The 18,622-nt window shown below is 36.6% G+C and overlaps 1 protein-coding gene across 27 annotated transcripts in view; it reads left to right on the top strand.

Moving 5' to 3' along the window:
- Nucleotides 1–18,622, top strand: part of LOC124956596 (CUGBP Elav-like family member 1) — a 222,556-nt gene that overhangs the window by 97,516 nt on the left and 106,418 nt on the right. For all 27 annotated transcript variants that reach the window (XR_007103311.1, XR_007103308.1, XR_007103310.1 and 24 more), the window contains one exon: nucleotides 18,168–18,337. Coding sequence is in view for 21 of the 27 variants with exons in the window: in XM_047512607.1 (XP_047368563.1) it covers nucleotides 18,168–18,337 (170 nt within the window). In the remaining 6 variants the exon portion in view is untranslated. The remainder of the gene's footprint in view (nucleotides 1–18,167; nucleotides 18,338–18,622) is intronic.

Here is an 18,622-nt window from a genome sequence, read left to right as displayed (position 1 = left end):
ACGACCGCCACTAGATCTGCGGAAGAGAAGCGTTAGAGGGGCTTAAAGGGATGGTCTAGGGGGTGGACAAGGGGTTCGTTCCCGGCTGCTTTCTGCCAGTGAATCTAGCAAAGCAGGGGATGATTCTAAACGTACGGCCCGATAGGGAAATCCAGCATACGTCCAAAGCCCTCTCTGTCTTCTCTCACATACATGCATACAAATACACTCATACTTTCTCTCTTCCTCTGTAAGCACGATCTCTATTCCCTTTCTGTATTCTCCGGGCGATAACGTTTCCGGATGTTGTCTCCGCCCATACACCACCCGTACTTGCTCGTCCACCTTCTTTGCGCATCCTATTGCTGCTTCTGCCGTTGCCTGATTCAGAGTTACGCGCTGACTTTTCGAAAGATTCCTTCTCTCCAAGGAATTGGGCAAATTTGAACGAGGGGAAGGGCAAAAGAGAGAGAGAGAGAGAGAGAGAGAGATAGATAGAGAGAGAGAGAGAGAGAGGGAGAGAGACAGGCAGACAGTGAGAGAAAGAAAGAAAGAAACAAAGAGAAAAGAGAAAGAGAGATAGAGATAAAAAGGTGGTCTCGATTCTCAATGCGAAGGGGACTTTCGGCAGATAAGAAAGATCGAACTTATTGCCAATTAGGGTGATTTATAGGAGGAATATTGTTTTCTTTCCCTACCTCTTCTGCATTTGGATAAGGGTACTTTCGAGAGGATGAAGGGGATAACAGACTGGACCAAACGAAGTTGATTTTGCGTACTCGGAGATAAAAAAAGAAAAAGAAAAAGAAAAAAAAAAATGCCAAATGGTCTGAATTCTTCAGAGAATCATTTTTACTGTTATTGTTATTATCATTATCGGAGATAAAAAGAGAAAAGTAATAGGAGGAGTACCATTGAAATAAACCTCGCAATGATATCATTATATGCCAACGGATTCAACTTCGTGTCAAATTTATTACTACGTTAGAGAATTGCCTCGTTAATATCCTTCGGAATAACGCCTCGTAAGAATATTTAAGAAGTCAAGAGAAAAGAGTGGCATTAGAGAAAAGTTGAATTTGAAGCTAAAGCAGAAACGAGACGTCGGACTCGCCCTTTGTCAGTGTCAGCAGCACCGAGTTCCGATGAATGCTACGACGAACGGATAGGACAACGACGACGGGTATGGCGGCAAAGGAAGTGGGGTGACGGAGGTAGTAGCTTCTTTCTGCGCTTTCGCTGAAGCGGCTTTTTTATTCGAGCTCCTTTGGCGCGAGAGAGAGAAAACTAATCGGGAAGGGGTTCGTGCCGGTGGCTTTTTTCCAGTCCCGTTTCCTCCGTGCTTTCCGGCCTTCTCCAACGGCACCGGGATGATTATCCGACGCTTCCTCTTTTCAAGTAGGTTCTTCATGCCCTCCTTTCTCCTCCTTATCCTCCTCCTCCTCCTCCTCCTCCTCCTCTTCTTCTTCGTACACATACACATCCGTACAAGTTCGTAGATAGAAACGTCCATTTCTCGTAAGCTTCTATCTTTCCCTCGATCTTTGCGACTTATCCTCCCCCGCTCCTTCTTACCTATATACCTACCCTCTGTCCTTCCTCAGCCATGACTTCCGTTGACATCTTTGATCACGAACGTCTCCAGAGGAACACCACTCATGCTACCGTCGGCCATCTAAGATTTGAATAGAGACTCGATGCTTTTGATGTCCTTTACAGGGAATACACGCGCTGACCATTGGCTTTCCATTACTCTCGGACGTCGATCCTTCTTCTTCTCCTTTTTCTTCTTACATTCTTCCTTTCACCCTTTCTGCTACTTCACCGACGTCTCCCGTTCTCTCTCTCTCTCTCTCTCTCTCTCTCTCTCCTTTCTCTTTCTATCTCTATCTTTCTTCCTCGAATCATCCTGTTCACACACATACGTACTTACTCTTCTCTATAATTCAGCAAAACGTTAATGTATAATCACGATCCAAAGATCTATTAACGGGTTACATCTTCGATACGCGACTGAAGTCTAAAGCATTCATGGATGTAGACACGCGAGATACGATCTGTCCTTTGATTTCTCGAGCGATCCTAGCTTTCCTCCTCCCATTCGTCACGGATATTCGCTCGTCTATTTATCACTGCTATTGCTGTTTATCAACATTGCTTTCACGAATTTCTCTTGTGGTCGTCATCGCGGACAAGAGTATCGATAAAACTTTCCATTATTGGAAAGAATTGAATAGAACATTCATAGAATGATGTTTTTATAAAATAATGAAGTCTTAGGGATTCCTTAATACGTCCCTAAAAAATCTACATTACAAAAAGAAAGAAAAAAAAAAAAAAAAATATATATATATATATATATATATATATATATATATATATATATATATAAAGAAATAAGAATGCAAGTTTTTCTTAATGAATCGACCTTTTAAAAGTTAGTATTTATCGTAAAGATCATTAAATAAAGCCTTACGTAAATCTAGGACTTTAAATGTAGAAGCGAGGCTAAAAGGAGAAAGGCGAATGATGACCCAATGGATTTCTCTCTCTAAGTACTTTTGGATTAAAAGCTTAAAGGTCTTCCTTGTCGTTCAATCCGTTTGTATTAAAAAATTTCGAGAGATTGGTCTTAATCGTGCAAGAACACCATCCAGCGGGTATAATCGAATTTCTTGTAAGAGACGCTCGCTTAAAAATTTAACTCCATATACCTCTTCGTTTGTACGTAAATAGAATGTAAATAGAAATAGAAATTTAGGGAAAAAGTTATATCGATCGCTTTAGCAAAGGTATCATTAATTGAAGTGGTTGTTCTCTTTACGATAATTATTTTTAAACCGAAATAAATAGGACGTTTACATATATGTCGTAAATAATTATAAAATATATAAATATAAGAAGAATTCATTGTGCCATCATTTAATTTTTTACTTTTTATTCAATTTTCTCTTTTCAAACGACTTTATTCTCAATATCGAGATAAATGTATTATAAAAGAAACTTCACTTGTATATGAAATTGCTTCTACAGATAATTTCGTGGCAGCTGGCCTGTCTTGCTCCGGTTCTTTCCTTATAATCAGTCCTAATGACTCGAGCCAAGTTTCACGAGCGTATTATTCATGGTCGCAGTTTGGCGTTCCTAGGAAGCGCACCTTCGTCTAATTTGCTAAAAGCTGAAAATTCAACGAGTCGTCGAGATCGACAAGGCACGGACATTCCAACGAAAGTCAGAAATTCAAGTAACGTCGCCTTTCCACTATCCTCTCTCTCCCCCTCCCTCTTTCTCTCTCTCTCTCTCTCTCTCTCTCTCTCTCTCTCTCTCTCTCTCTCCTTCTAAAGATGATGAGAGTACCAAGAGAGATCGAAGGGTCGTAAGAGTGGGACTTATTGGAAGAAGAGTTATTGAATCGCTTGTCGAAAGTTAGACGCGGATAAGTGCGTACCGTTTAAGAGATCTCGCTCGTTAAAGAGTCCTGCAATTATCGTCAATAATCTTCACTTTTTTTCTTTTTCTCAATAAAATATATTAACATCGATAGAACTTCTCTTTAGAATAGTTAAAATGCCAAAGTTAAAATTTTATGATTTTGTTGAATTACTTAAAGAAACAGAAAAAAAGAAGAGCAAAAAAAAATGATCGATCGTAAATACAAGCTCTTTTAATGAAAATTTTGTAAACCAGGTTCAACGAGGTAATTCAATCAAATAATTTTCTGTTCGTTAAGTCTGTAAAATTTTCACCGTCGGTAATTACTCGCGCAAACGTATTGAAATAGTTTAAAGTATATCATTACGCAACGTACTTCATAACAAAAGTCCGTAGGTGGTTAAATTTAATTATGTTGGTCGAGTACCTTTTACTAATTAAATTATTGAGGTAGTTAAATAACATCGATTTTTATGTAGATTCAAATAATATTTGATTAGTTTCGCTAAATGAAAAATTCTAGTTATGGCGGAATCGGGTTTTATTAATTTACTAAAATGTATATTTTTTAATAAACTCACTGGTATGTTCAATAATAATAAAACTCGCTGATGCTACGATATCGAAGCAAATTTTTATCGAAATTGAAATATCAGAAAGATCCACAAGTACGTAGATACGTACATAAAAAGAGCCAAAGTAAAAAGACGCGAAAAGACTTTTCAAGTCGAGTCTCTCTCATTTACCTCTTTAAATTCGGATAATTAGTAACTTCGTTTGCTTCGAGCATTTATGAATTCCGTGTAACATATATAACTAACTTTCTAGTTCAGAATTTTCGAAAGCCGAACGCCTCTTAACGAGAACCTTTAGAACTTTACTTCCCACTCTCTTTCGATTTAGTGATCTCGAACTTCATCCTTGACTAACATCTCGTTCGGTCTTTACGATTTTCGAGCCATTAGCCAAAGATCGATCGCGATTTGGCGAAGTTTTCCAAAAGGTACCACATCTCGGAACATTGAACTTGCAAGGAGCTACATCTTTGCGAGCATAGGTTTGAGTAAATGTAAATACGGTTAGATCTTTGGTTGAATAGAAGGAAGAAGAAGAAGAAGAAGAAGAAGAAGAAGAAGAGAGAGAGAGAGAGAGAAAGAGAGAGAGAGAGAGAGAGAGAGAGAGAGAGAGAGAGAGAGAGATAATGAACAGCCTGACAAAGTCGTACTTGAGGTAGACGTTTTCAAACGTCATGTGTAATTTTACGGACGAGTACGATAAAGGAGAAACAGAAGATAGCCAGTTAGTGGAACCCGAACGAGAAATTTCGTGTCTCTCTTGCGATCGTGAGATTTCATTAGATTAGTTGGTGGTTGCTTATTCGCTCGCTACCTCGGTCGTTCGCATCCCAACCTCTGGCAGTTAGTTTGTTTCACGAAACAGGAAGAAGAGTAAGAAGAGATAGAGGACCACTCGCAAGCGTGCTATCAATTGGATCATTAATTTCGGAATCTTGAAGTTAACGTGAAATACCGTTTCGTTTTCGCTGTGCAATGGTCTTGCATTTTTTAAACCTCCATTCGGGTTAATGAAAGTTTCATGCGGAGAAACCGCACGGCCTTCTAAACAAAGCTTCTGTACGAACGCGAGCGTACGATGCCACCGGATCCTGCTACCTTACCACCACTTGTAATTTTGCTGTCTCTTTGTGAGTTTTCCCAACCTTAGGAAGTTAATTAAGGCCGACGTCGCGAGAACGCTCCGGACTTCGTAATTCTTTTCTTGCAAGAAAGCTTAAAAACTTTCGTAAGCCTATTGTACCATGTCGAGCTCGTTATCGGGTACTTTTACGAGGGTTATTTTTCTTTCTCCTAAAGGCATCGCCTGTACCATGGCTTTTTGAGATCGTTCTACGACTCGTTGTCTGCAATTGCTTCTTTATAAGCCAATGTTCGAGAAAAAGTTTTGTCAAACTCTTATTAGACTTAAAGCGTATCGTACACTGCAAGAACCATTGATTAAAATAACGTGAACCAAGAGTAAAGTAACATTTCAAAATTGTGTAAAAAATATTATCCTGACCAATCGTTATTTAATATTTTTTTTTTTTTTTTTTTTTTTTTTTTTTTTTTTTTTTTTTTTTTTTTTTTTTTTTGTAAAGAAAATTCAATGTCACTCTTTTTTCTTTTGTTTTATTCGTCATAACGCATTTATCGATTAATTATTAAATAATATAAAAATCGAAGGAAAAAATTCAACGTCCAAACTGATCTGATTCTATTTGGGATTGTCTGGAGTGTACAATGAGATAATTGGAAATGACAAAGGGCAGGGCGTTATCGCGTCAGAAAGCAACGTAGTTCGAATTCGGTCGTGAATTTGGGCGAGCACTCGCGAAAGGGTGGCAGCCGCGTGTAAGAGGGTGCTCGAGAGAAGGCACAACGAGGAGGAAAGTGCATGGTGGCCCATTTGCTAGTAGGGATATGGAGACAGAGCTTGTAGGATCACGAAGCATGATTTCACGGGACGGTGGCCGGGTGAGTGTCATGCCATTGGATGGCAGAGCTATGCGAACTCCATGTATCATGTATAGAACTTGACGAAGCTATGCCAGTGCGCACTGTACGATGGGAGATGGACGTACGAAGATGGAAAGGGAGGCGTCTCTTTGCAACAATACTATGTCGTTTCCAAAACACGCTTCGAGACCGCGTGCCGAGCGTGTTTCACCAACGAAATAAGAGTACAAGGCTCTCGTGTCAAAATGGATAAACGATCGTCCCTTGGACTTTACGTAACATCCATTTTTCTCTGGTTAACATCGTCTGCCACAAATTTACTACTTTCGTATAGACATTTCAAAAAAGAAAGAAACAAAAAAAAAAAAAAAAAAGAAAAAAGGAAAAAATAGGCGTCGAAAAATACTTCGGTTGGAGGTAGTACGGCATAAAATCTAATAAATTCTAATAGATTTACGTTCGAACGATACAAGTGTTTTCTTGATAGGCAATTAATTTCTCTCTTTTCCCCACTTTATTCTATTTCGGGGAAATTCTTTGGAAAGATCAAACCTGAATACGATGCTCTCTCGCAGAGAAATTTGCGCGGAACGTGAAAGGAAAGACAAAGAGAGACAAATAGTAGTTATATAGAGAAGAAGTCGATCGGGATGTACCATCATTGATCGATGTAGGCGAAGAGGAAGAGAAAAAGAAGGATATAAACGGTTGTTCCTCCCTTCCGGTCTTCTCCACACGATGAATAGAGAAAAGTGAAGGGGAAGAGAAATAGCCGGTCGCGAGGTGCCTTCGGCTCGCTCGGATCAAACGCGTATCCCGATAAAAATCCTAACGAATTCTTTCACCTTAAAAAGAGAAAATTCTTTCGCTCTTTGGCGAGCGGAATGGCGCGGTAATGCTGGAAGCATTGTAGATCGAATCATGCCCCCTTTGAGGACACGAATCCGACTGCAATTTTTCCGTGGGACAAAGGTTCGGTGCAGGTGGAGCGCGCGAGAGCGTCAGAAAGGGCGAGTCTCTGAGCAAAGCGACGGGCAAAGCGGCTTCGTGGGCTCTCGAGTTCGCTTCGTCGAATACATTCACGTCAATTCCACGTATAACACCATAAACGTACGTGTATAGGGGCAGTCCTGAATTCCCTGCTACTATCGTCCTAAATATGATACCTATGCTTTCCGCTGTAGCTTTCGTTGAACTCTGTTCGTTCTCCAAGCAGCTTTTCCTAAAGCATATCCGTACCTTTACGAACAATAGTTAGCATCGATGAATTTCGTTCGTGTGTTTATTATCTTAAAAAAAAAAAAAAAAAAAAAAAAAAAAAAAAAAAAAAAAAAAAAAAAAAAAACATTTATTGTTTATTATCTTAAAAAAAAAAGGCAGAAGGAACAAGTTGCAAAAATAAGCGTACTTATTATAATATTTCTCCGTGTTCAGTCGTTCGTAATCGTTCGGAAATTATTAATCCATTTATATTGAAAAATTGCTAGTTTAACAGATATTTTAATTTAAATATTACCAAGAGAGCAGGTCGATGCGATTAAAACGTGATTATTATCAACGTAGAAAAAATTTATTTCTTCGGTAAAAATTATTTATTAATTAATTTAGTAATTTTATAACTCGGTTGCAATTTGAACTTTCTTTTTGGCAAAAAAAAAATGAATTTGGTTCGTAAGAATTTGTTTATAAAAAATTGTTTATAATAAATTATTAATTAATTATTAACAATAAGTTGAATAACTAAAGAAAATTCTTCCCATTAAAATGATGTTTGATTCAAGTCTTTATGACTTTTAGTTTTAGAGATGTACCGAAGTAAATGGTACATAATTTGTTTATTTAATAAAAAACTAATTTGTTTATTAATTATTCATTAATCCATGTAATTTTCTAAATCAATCTCAATCCGAATTATTTTTTCGCAAAATTTAATTGGTAAGAATTTGTTTATAAAAAATTGTTTATAACAAATTGTTAATTATTTATTAACAATATGTTGAAAAACTAAAGAAAATCCTTCCTATTAAAATCATGTTTGATTCAAGTCTTTATGACTTTTAGTTTTAGAGATGTACCGAAGTAAATGGAAGATGTGATTATTAATAATATAGAAACAAATTTGTTTATTTAATAAAAAACTAATTTGTTTATTAATTATTCTTTAATCCATGTAATTTTCTAAATCAATCTCAATCCGAATTATTTTTTCGCAAAATTTATTTGGTAAGAATTTGTTTATAAAAAATTGTTTATAACAAATTGTTAATTATTTATTAACAATATGTTAAACAAATAGAAGGAATTATCTCCATTATTATGGTATTTGTTTCAAGTCTCTACGACTTTTCTATCCAAAGATATCGCCACGGAAAGATTTCCATTCATTATTTGCATAGTACAGCTGTTCGTAGTAATAGTAATAGTAGTAATAGTAAGACCACGTAAATTCGTGGAATTTATGTAGGTCAGTGTGCCATCGAGCCACTTGAATGAAATTATGTAGGTTAGTGGGTCAACGTAAACGTCTTCCATATTTATGGGAATATTTTCAAAACTAAAAGTCGTAGAGATTTGATCAAAACGTCATTTTAAAGGGCAGAATTTTCTCTATATTTTTATCATATTGTTAATAATTAATTAACAATTTATTATAAACAATTTTTATAAACCAATTCTTACGAACTAAATTCATTTTATTTGATCCTTTCAAAAAATTCAGATTCCAACTAAAATACAAAATAACAAGAATAAATTATCATATAATTATATGAATAAATTAATAAACTTAATAATACTTTTTTATCGAAATAAGAATTTTCTCCTATATTGTTAATAACTACCTTTTCCCTTCATACGAGAATATCTCTATACTATTGTATCTCTATATTACTAACTAAAAATCATAGAGTTTTGAAATATTATTTTGCAGGACTTAATTTTCTCTAATTTTTTAACATATTTTTAATAATTAATTAACACTTTGTTATAAACAATTTTTATAAATAAATTCATTTTTTTTTCCCAACAAAACATTCAGATTGCGATTAATTTAGAAAATAACAAATTAATGAATAATTAATAAACAAATTAGCGTAGAAACAATTTTCAGACGGCAAATCACTATAACTTTTAGTTTCATATTCCCATGTATATAGAAGACATTTACGTTGATACACAGACCTACATAATTTCATTCAAATTGGCTCGATAACACCCTGATAACATACTATATAAATTCCGAAAATTTACGTAGTCTTACTAATAATACTAATACTGCTACGAACAGCTGTACTATACAAATTATGAATGGAATCTTTCCGTGGCGATATCATTGAAAGGAAAAGTCTTGAAACTTGAAACACGCCATTTTCATATGTTTTTTTATTTAATTAATTTATTCTTTATTTATTTAAATATTGCAATAATATCGACATGATAAAATTGATTTTGTTAATAATTGTTAAAACCGAATTTTTTTTTCTTTCGTAATAAGAATATAATTGCGAAGTATCTCCTGAACTAATAATTTTTCAACATACTTAATTACTTTTTTCTACAGGATACTAAGCTACAAAAAAATTATTATTGCCAATTTTTATAAACAAAGTTAGTCCATATTTCTAAATAAAACGGAGATATTCAGGGGATCAAAATTATGGTCCTGTTCTGTATATCTATGAACACATAGTCATATGCAATAATAATAGAAAAGGTTCAATAAAATTATTATCCTGCATCCGATCTGTCTCTAAATAAAAGGATAATTTGTATCAAAAACATTGCAATTACGCTCTATTGCTGATAATCATATTGTAATTGTATTAAATATAATTATGGAATGCGTCTATTGTTATTATTGTCAATATTATTATTAGTATCATTAATATTGTTTTTGTTCTTATTATTATTATTATTATTATTATTATTATTATTATTATTATCATTTCCAACGTTACACATAATCGACGTTCGCCAAGGGAGAAATTAAAGCGTGTTGAACCGGAACCGTAACATCGTTTTCTCATATAAGTCGAGTACAAAAGTGACCGAAGAGTTTATTTTATTTTATTTCTTTATTTTTTTTCTTTTTTTTTTTTTTTTGTGAAACGTTAAAACCACACTTCTTTTGTAGTTAAGCAAAAGAAAAACAAAGAGAAAGAAAAAGAGAATTTCTCTTTTTGCTGTTAGCTAAAAACACTTGATAAAAAGCAAAGGAGAGCAAAGAACGGAAACTTCAGTACGAAGCAAAAACTATCTCGACTAAATTGGACGAAGGGAGTTGTACATCCGAAAGGCGAAACAACGGAAAATGATAGGATGACAGAGACGACGAAACAAAAAAGATGAGAAGGATCCCGAGCAAAGGATCTATATAAAGAAGACAATATAAACAATTAGAGATCGATTTTTTTTTTCATAAAGCATCGATATTTTATTCATTTGATTGATTTCTTTTTTCACAATATCGTATATATATATATATATATATTTTTTTTTTTTTTAAGAAAAGGATAACTCATTAGCGATCATTGATTTTCCGATCATTATCGATATGAAATGGAGTATTGCATCAATCGTGTGTGTATGTTTGCGTATAACGAGAGGAAGAGAGAGAGAGACAAGAAGGTGCTGTTATCGTATTCCTAAATCTTTTCAGGCGTATTTGATATATTGCATATGCTAAATCGGTCAAAGCTTTTGAGGAGCTCGTACTCTAAGCTATCCTAAAGTGTTAGGTAATTTCGTTGATAGTGTCCTCGCCGGATGCATCCTAGGATGGAGGAATCGCGTAGTCTCGTAGTCACCCACTTGCGCACGTGACTGGATGCAGTTTACCTACTCGGCATTGCAAACACTCAAAACTCGAGTTAATCGTCGAAGCGAGAGCGTTTACTCTGTGCTGTGCGCTCGCGTTACGAAGGAGCGAGAAAGGAAGGAAGGAAGGAAGGATGAAGGGGCACGAAGTCTAGAAAGGGAGTTGGACCTTACTAAAGGGTTGGATGGTGGAAGGAAGAAAGAGAGAGAAAACCGTTGAGGTAACCTCCATTGGAGGGGATGAATTGAAGAGAGAGAGAGAGAGAGAGAGAGAGAGAGAGAGAGAGAGAAAAGCGTCGAGGTAACTTCCACTGGAGGGGATAAATTGAAGAGAGAAAAAGAGAGACCGTTTGCCATCGACAAACTCGACGAGCTTACGAGTTTGCTGTTTTACCAGCAACTAGAATTAGGTCGAGTTTGTACGTTTCGTGCGATTTCACTGTCAGAACCATGATGCGTTGTCGATTTAACTGACAGACATTGCTATTCGACTAATATCGACGTACCCGATACGAATGCCATTTCCGTCAGGAACTCTTTCTCGAGAGTCGATTTTATTTTAATATTCAATCTACATCACGCTTCGAAGACTCTTTTCTCATTATTTCAAAAAAAAAAAAAAAAAAAAAAAAAAAAAAAAAAAAAAAAAAAAAAAAAGAAGAAAAAAGAATTGTATGTTTTATTTCTTATTAAATCCGAGGAGCATTCACCGAATGCTCTCTTATTTATCCAGCCGATTTTAAAATCCTTTATAGAAACATTCGCGTTTATATCGTTCGAATCATAGAATTTGGCGTTTTAACGCTATCAATAATTCGACGTTATATCACACAAACGCATACACACGGACGAGAACGTACACGCGAACGAGGCAAACGGAACGGCTAACGAATCGTTCGCGTAACTGATCACGCTTTTCTCGCTGAACAAACACTCGTTTGTTCCTCCGTCATCGAAGGGTGAACTAAATTTTCCCCTTTCTGGTACCTCTACTCCCCTTCTTTTCCCTTTCCTCTCTCAACCGCCCATTCTCTCGACGTAACCATCTATGATTTTAGTCCGACGTGTTTTCGAACGAGATTTTTTAAATGAATTTTCACGATTCGTTTTCTTGAAGAAGCTTAAAAAGAGAAGCTTTGACATCGATCTTCGAGTGGAGATCATTATCGAGATAAAAATTCGGATTTTTACATCGATAATCAACAGAGTGTTTTACAAAATAATAGGGGGGAAGAAAAAAGAAAAGGAAAAAAGAAAAGGAAAAAAAGAAAGAAATAAAAGAGATCGAGGAAAAGTGATGGGAGGGATGACGATGGTAGATGGAAAAATAATTAAAATCAATCGAGCAAATGCGGTGAAAAGGGCACGGTATAAGGTGCATGACGTGAATGAGGAGAAACGAGAATAAATACCGGACTAACGAGCGCGGAAATTGACGGACGCGTCCAAGGGTGCTTCAGACGGCGATACCACTAGGAATAAGAGCTGGAGCTCGCCCGATACCTTTGTCCCTCGTTAAATTCCAAAGACGATGTTATTTCGTTCTCCTCGTCATCTCATCGCCTTCTCCCTCGTCCTTCGCCCCTCTTTTTACGACTTTCCAACCTCGTTCTAAGCGAAGGCGATTATTTCTATTGCAGAATATAAGGACGTATAATATATCAAAATCTTTATATATATATATATATATATATAAATAAACATAATTGCATTATTAATTAAATATATAATTAAAAATGAAAATTACAAATATATATCTATTATTTCGTGACTGGAATGATATATAAAAAGAGAGTGAGAATATATTAAAATCGATGAGGCTCGTTGAAGGATTCTGTGTACGCGATAGGAGTGAAAAGAAAGAAGAATTTGAGGAGCGAGGGGTTAAAGTAAAGGAGGAAAGATCTCCACGGATGGCATCTTGATGGCAATGGTCCACCATTAGACGACGCGCTATTTCCATAAGAAATTACGACATATAATGGTAGTACGTGCAGAATCTCGTAATGTAGGGTTATCCGCATAAAGTCTTGAAAGGGAAACGACAGAGCTCTTTGAAATCGTGCCGGTCACCGGCCGTCGACGACATAAACGCCGGTAAGATCAACGAAACGACGTCAAAGAGAACGACTCTCTCTCTATTTCTCTCTCTCTCTCTCTCTCTCTCTCTCTCTAGATATATATATATGTATATAATGGCCGTGCATTCGGTGACTCGTCTGGATTATAGTCATTTTTATTTCCTCGTATTCAAAAAGTACGATCGTTAATCCAATGGTAGTAACGAAACTCTCAAGCTTTATTACTCGAGCGGATTGACTTGCACCAGAAAAATATTACTTTTCTTTATTTTCTCGTTTCGATGATTCTCGAAATAACTATTCGACGAGTAGAGGAATAAACAAATGTAAATAAAAATAAATAATCCATTATAATCGATAATAAATTATTCTAGTCGTGTGAAAAGAAAAAAGAAAAAACAAGAAGAAACGATTACGTGTCAACGAGTGGACTGATCCCTAGGGTACTTCTTTGATTTACTAGAATCAAGAAGGTAAAGAAGATATAAGAAATCGATTATTCATTCTATCTTTTTCTCGCTGTATTTGATTTTCCTTTAATACAACGAAGATAACGATTATTCTTCATTCGATCGTTCGAGAAGCAAAGGGAAAAGGATAGACGGTGACTACTGAAAGGGGAGACACAAGAGCAACGATGTATTATGGATTTACTAGCAAAGAGGAGCACGTACGCAATGGAATCTAGTGGGAAATAATACGAGAGAAATTGCTTTCCAGGCCTGGCTTTATAGCGTTCGTTCCATTCCTTTGCTTTTCATACTGTGTGTTTGACGCGTCCTCGATTCTAAAGCCAAAGGATTTAGTTGATCCAATAAAAATGTTCGTTCTTCCCTTCGATGTTGTACCATAGATACATTTACGTAGGATATTTTTACATGGAGAAAAAATCTTCATAACCGAGATCCTCGAAGATAACGAAGAGCGTAGAATAGAAATACTCACTTTCGTTCGATTTTTAGATATGTTTTCCTTTATTTTCTTTTTTTTTTTTCCCCTCAATAAAACGAGTTTTCATATCGACAACGTGATAACACTTTAATCCATCGATTCTCTCTTTATCCAAAAGAAAACGTTATCGAAGAAATGGGCGGAATATGGGAGATTGGCTCGAAGCTATTAGAAGTAAAGGGAGGATAGTGTTAAAGTTTCCTTCGGAAGGAATAAACGAGTATAGCCTCGTCGTACGTCTTGAGCGGAACGACTGCAACACACTCGACCCCTGAGACTATTAAACGTTTTTCGTAGAGGAGTCTAAGCTTGCTGTAAGGCCGTACGCGGAAGAGAACTCGGCTGATGCTTCGTCCCTTAAAATATTGGCGAAGTTTCGAAAGTGGCGGATCCTGAGAGCCGTGAAACGAAACTCCCAGGGGCCATTGTTCGTTGAAACCTGTAACTTTGTAGAATCGCCACATACATTATCCGAAGGAGCACCGGCAAAGAGAGAGGACGCTCCGGATATCTTTAACTTTGCGCCCTTCTACCATTTTTCAGCCTCCGCCGACTGTACCGATAACCTCTCTCCTCTCCAACTTTTCCTTCCAATTCAGCCAATCGACACGGAAGACCGAACATCCTCCCTAGAAAGAACTTAATCGCTTTTCTCGTTAATCCCAAGACATTGCATCATTGACGCGCATGTACGCCCGAGGCGTGCTAAGGTTAACAAACAACAAATCGATAACCTCGACGGTTTCCACCATCGCCGAAGATGGAAAAGAAATTTCTATTATGCGAATAAGGTCACGAATATATTTTTGTTGAAGTCGTTGTGAAATTGAAGAAGAAGAAGAAGAGGAAGAAAAGAGAGAGAGAGAGAGAGAGAGAGAGAGAGAGAGAGAGAGAGGGGGAGAAAGAAAGAGAGTACGTAGATAGTATATTCTTTTTTTTTTTTTATCGACTAACTCGACGCAATCAATTACAACAGCAAAAGGAAGGAAGCCATTACAAGCTTCTATAGCGTTCGATATTCATTTAAGTCGACGGCTATATTCCTTCGAGTGCATTGCTGACTTCCCCCTGGTACCATTAACGATCGGCTCTCGAGCCCTAAAAGTATATCGCTCGCACTAAATTACGAACGTTTCGTGCGGGGAGAAAATGACATCGATTATAATAACGCGTTCCAAACACTTTAGTCAGCGAAACGATATCGTTCCAATTTGGTAGAACAACCGGAGCCAATGATAAATCAACCAAGAAATCTCACGTATAGCCAGTTTCTTTTGATTATTATTTTACGAGGAACAATTAAGAAATTATAAAAAATATTACAAAATGTGATCGATCAAATATCATTTATCGAGATTATTTAAAATTCTAATGAATTACTTTCGATCGCAATGATCTTTGATTTACGCTACGTGAACTCTTGGACTAGTTTTTTTATGCGTCAGGTGGTAATTGATTGTGCAAAATGATAGACTTCGTTAAAGAGTTTTCAATACTGTTGGATAGCACGAGAAGGATAGTAGGAAGGAAGGAAAAAGATGCGAGCGAAGGATAACTTTCCAAGTGGAGGAAAACTTTTAGCGTCTTTTACTCGGTCCGACATGGGGGTTTATGCCACGAGCTTAAGGGGAACACGCGTTATGCGAGGTGACATCTACGGGTTAGCCGGATGAGCGAAGATATAGCCGGTGTGGATGGAAGATAGAGGAAGAGAGGACAAATAGGGTCGTAAGCACCTTCCTTTGATGTACTTCACCTGCATCATTTTGCCACTATCGTTCGCTCGATTTTCTTTTTCGTTCTTAGCCTTAGAAACTCGTAGTTTTCGAAACTCTTGCGTTATTAAAAAGTACCTATGACTTAATAAAATTTTTAATCAGGATTAAAAACACGTTAATACTTTATTTATAAAGTATTTATATCGAATTATTTGAACGAATTATTACATTATTATGACTTTCCGTCTGGCTTCGACCCACTTTATGTATTATAAAGGTACACCGATCTTCTCTTAAACCCGAGAAAGATAGATATTTCTTTTCTCTCAATGCTATATCTTCGCTAATCCAATCGAATTGCTGGCGTATATGTAGTTCGCTGGCACGTGACCAACGTCGCGACGCCGATTGGAAGTACGGATCGTGCCTCGATCTGTCTCTATCAAGCGTACCGTTCGATTGACCAATCCTTCCCCTACCCTCTCCAGATGCTCTTTGATTAGTTAACGTACTCTCGCCTTTGATTCCGAAAGAGGATAACCAAGGTGACTGGAAGAAAGCTTTTTCCTTCCCAAGGGTCTCTCTTCCCTCTTAAGTTCTCCATAAACCGATCTCTTTCTCTCTCTATCTCTTTCTGTCTCTCATGCTCGCGCGCGTTGCTAGTATAGACGAAGATGAGAGGAGCAAGCCGAGCGAAAAATCGCTTTAAACCTCACCAGCTAATATTAACTTTCTTCTATCGTTTTCGCGAAATTTTCCAACTCTTTCTCTTTTCTCCCTAACTTTCTTTTTTCTTTCGGAACCATCCGATCGAAAGGAAAGACCCCCAGCCTCTATGCCAAGCCTCTAGGCATCCCCGAACGAGAGCTTTACGAGCCGCCTCCGCTATTATTTCGGCTTCATCTTTTGCATACCTTCGAGCGACGCTATCGATACACTCTAGGAGTCTTGATAAGTCGTTGTTTGAGTTACGTTCGAATACGTATGTACCGTTCGTATTTGCAATATTTTACATAACACATTTTCAATATTCCATACGAACGAAATTAAATTTTTCTGATAATCTCAAGGAATAATATCGAGAACGATTGCTTAGAAAAATAATTTGTATTATCGTATAATGTATATTTTACTTGATAATACTTGATATTATTGATAAAAATTGCGAACTTGTCTAAAGTTTATGCGAATATATGTTTACATACATACCAACTTTATAGTCGTAAGTAAAAGAACTTCAAAGAGTCTCAGTGGTCCTCGACCAAAGAGGGTAACTTCTGAAATGAAAAAAAAACAAAAAGAATAATAATAAAAAAAAGAAATAAAAGAATAAAAAAATAACAACAAAAAACTTGAAACGGCGAGTAGGATGGAATAAATGAAAGGAGAACTTTGAAGTTACGTAATTTATCGAGGCGACAGAAGGAACGACGAGCGACGAAGCGATGCTCATCGGTTCAGTATTTTAACGGTGAGCTTCATGGAGGCGCGATTTTACGGCGCAACAAACTCTCGCGTCCGTAGCGTGAAATGGTAATGCCTTCCGCTCATATAACCGACCCTCACTCAACGATGCTCATAACTCATGCCGACTGGTTAACCGCGCGCTAACGTCCTCCTCGTGTTACTGCTTGTATCGCGGCTCGAAAGAAGTTAGAAAAAAAAAACGCAACGTGTGCCCGTCCATCGATCCTCTTATTCACGGTTTTTCTCATCGATTTGTGAAGTAATTGCTAGAATAATGTTGTGCGCATTTTTTTCTTCTTTTTTTCTTCTTTTTTCTTTTTTTTTTGTTTTTTTTTTGTTTTAACGAAACGTTTAAGAAATAAGTTGAAACAATCTTTTTAATTTTATATAACTTTGATTAGAGAAGTGCGAATAATTTTGACAAAATTACATAAAATTTGTTAATTAATGGATATAATTACAAACAGCCGGCGATATTATATATATATATATATATATATATATATATATATATATATATATGTATATACATGATCTATATGAAAAAGTACGATAAAATCGTTTAAACACGACACGATATCATCGCGTTCCCTTCGATTGGAAATTAATGCGGAATCGATTGATGACGACAAGAGAGCAGAAAATTAAGGCCAACTTGTATGTGACCAAACAGTGTTAGGAGTGGCAAAATAATGACAGTGGCTATTGAGGACTAGTAGTATAATAACTTTTGAAAGATATGGAGGGAAAGTCTCACTTGAAAGATCCAGTTTTCTTGTACAATATACCATAAAACGCGATCGGTTTGCGACAAATCAACGCGAACGAACCGAAAGCGTAAGTTTTCAAAGCGGATATGTACGTAGGAGGGTGAAAACGGTCAAATATGTACACGCGATAATCAAACAGAACGCAGTCATTTGCCCGTATACGCACCAGCGATATACTGAATTATACGCGACTTCGATTCCGTCGCGACTATGTTAATGTAAAAATTTGACATTAAACTGTGCCGTGATCGATCGAATCGTAATCAAAGTTAGCTACGAGAAAAATATATTTCAATGGGTTGTTCAGTCAGATTTTTTTTGTCGAACGAAAAATAAAATTCGTTGATCGCGTGCAAAACAATGCAACGTGTAATTTCATAATACATAATTGTACGAGCTTCGATGTTCATCTAATGAATCTTATTTATGGTGTTACAGCATAATGAACAATAACAGCGTGGAGCAGCCGGATCCAGACAATATAAAGATGTTTGTAGGGCAGGTACCCCACGACATGGACGAGAACGATCTCCGAACGTTGTTCGAGGAGTTTGGCCGAGTGCATCAAATCAACGTTCTGCGCGACAAAACCACCGGTAGTAGTAAAGGTAAGGGAATAATCTAACAGGTCGTACGTGCTTGCCTTTCACTATTCATTTTCAGCACACCGCATGGTTTTATCAATTAATCGTAAGAAGTATAATATTCAGCGGTGATAAATGAGGGAGAAAAAATCTATCCTATTCGTCTATCGATCAAATAAATTAAATATATCAATGGCCAAAAGTATTGACCGGAAAATTGGATATCGTTTTCGTAAAATTTTAATGATTCGATAGATCATGTCTAGTTCGATGAAAAGTAATCGAAGAAAGGACCAAGTAAATCCAGGC

This window comes from Vespa velutina, chromosome 22, assembly GCF_912470025.1.
Source record: "Vespa velutina chromosome 22, iVesVel2.1, whole genome shotgun sequence".
In the NCBI taxonomy this organism is placed as follows: Eukaryota; Metazoa; Arthropoda; class Insecta; order Hymenoptera; family Vespidae; genus Vespa; species Vespa velutina.
The sequence above is the reverse complement of the archived record's forward strand: the minus strand, read 5'-3'. Positions and strand labels throughout refer to the sequence as shown.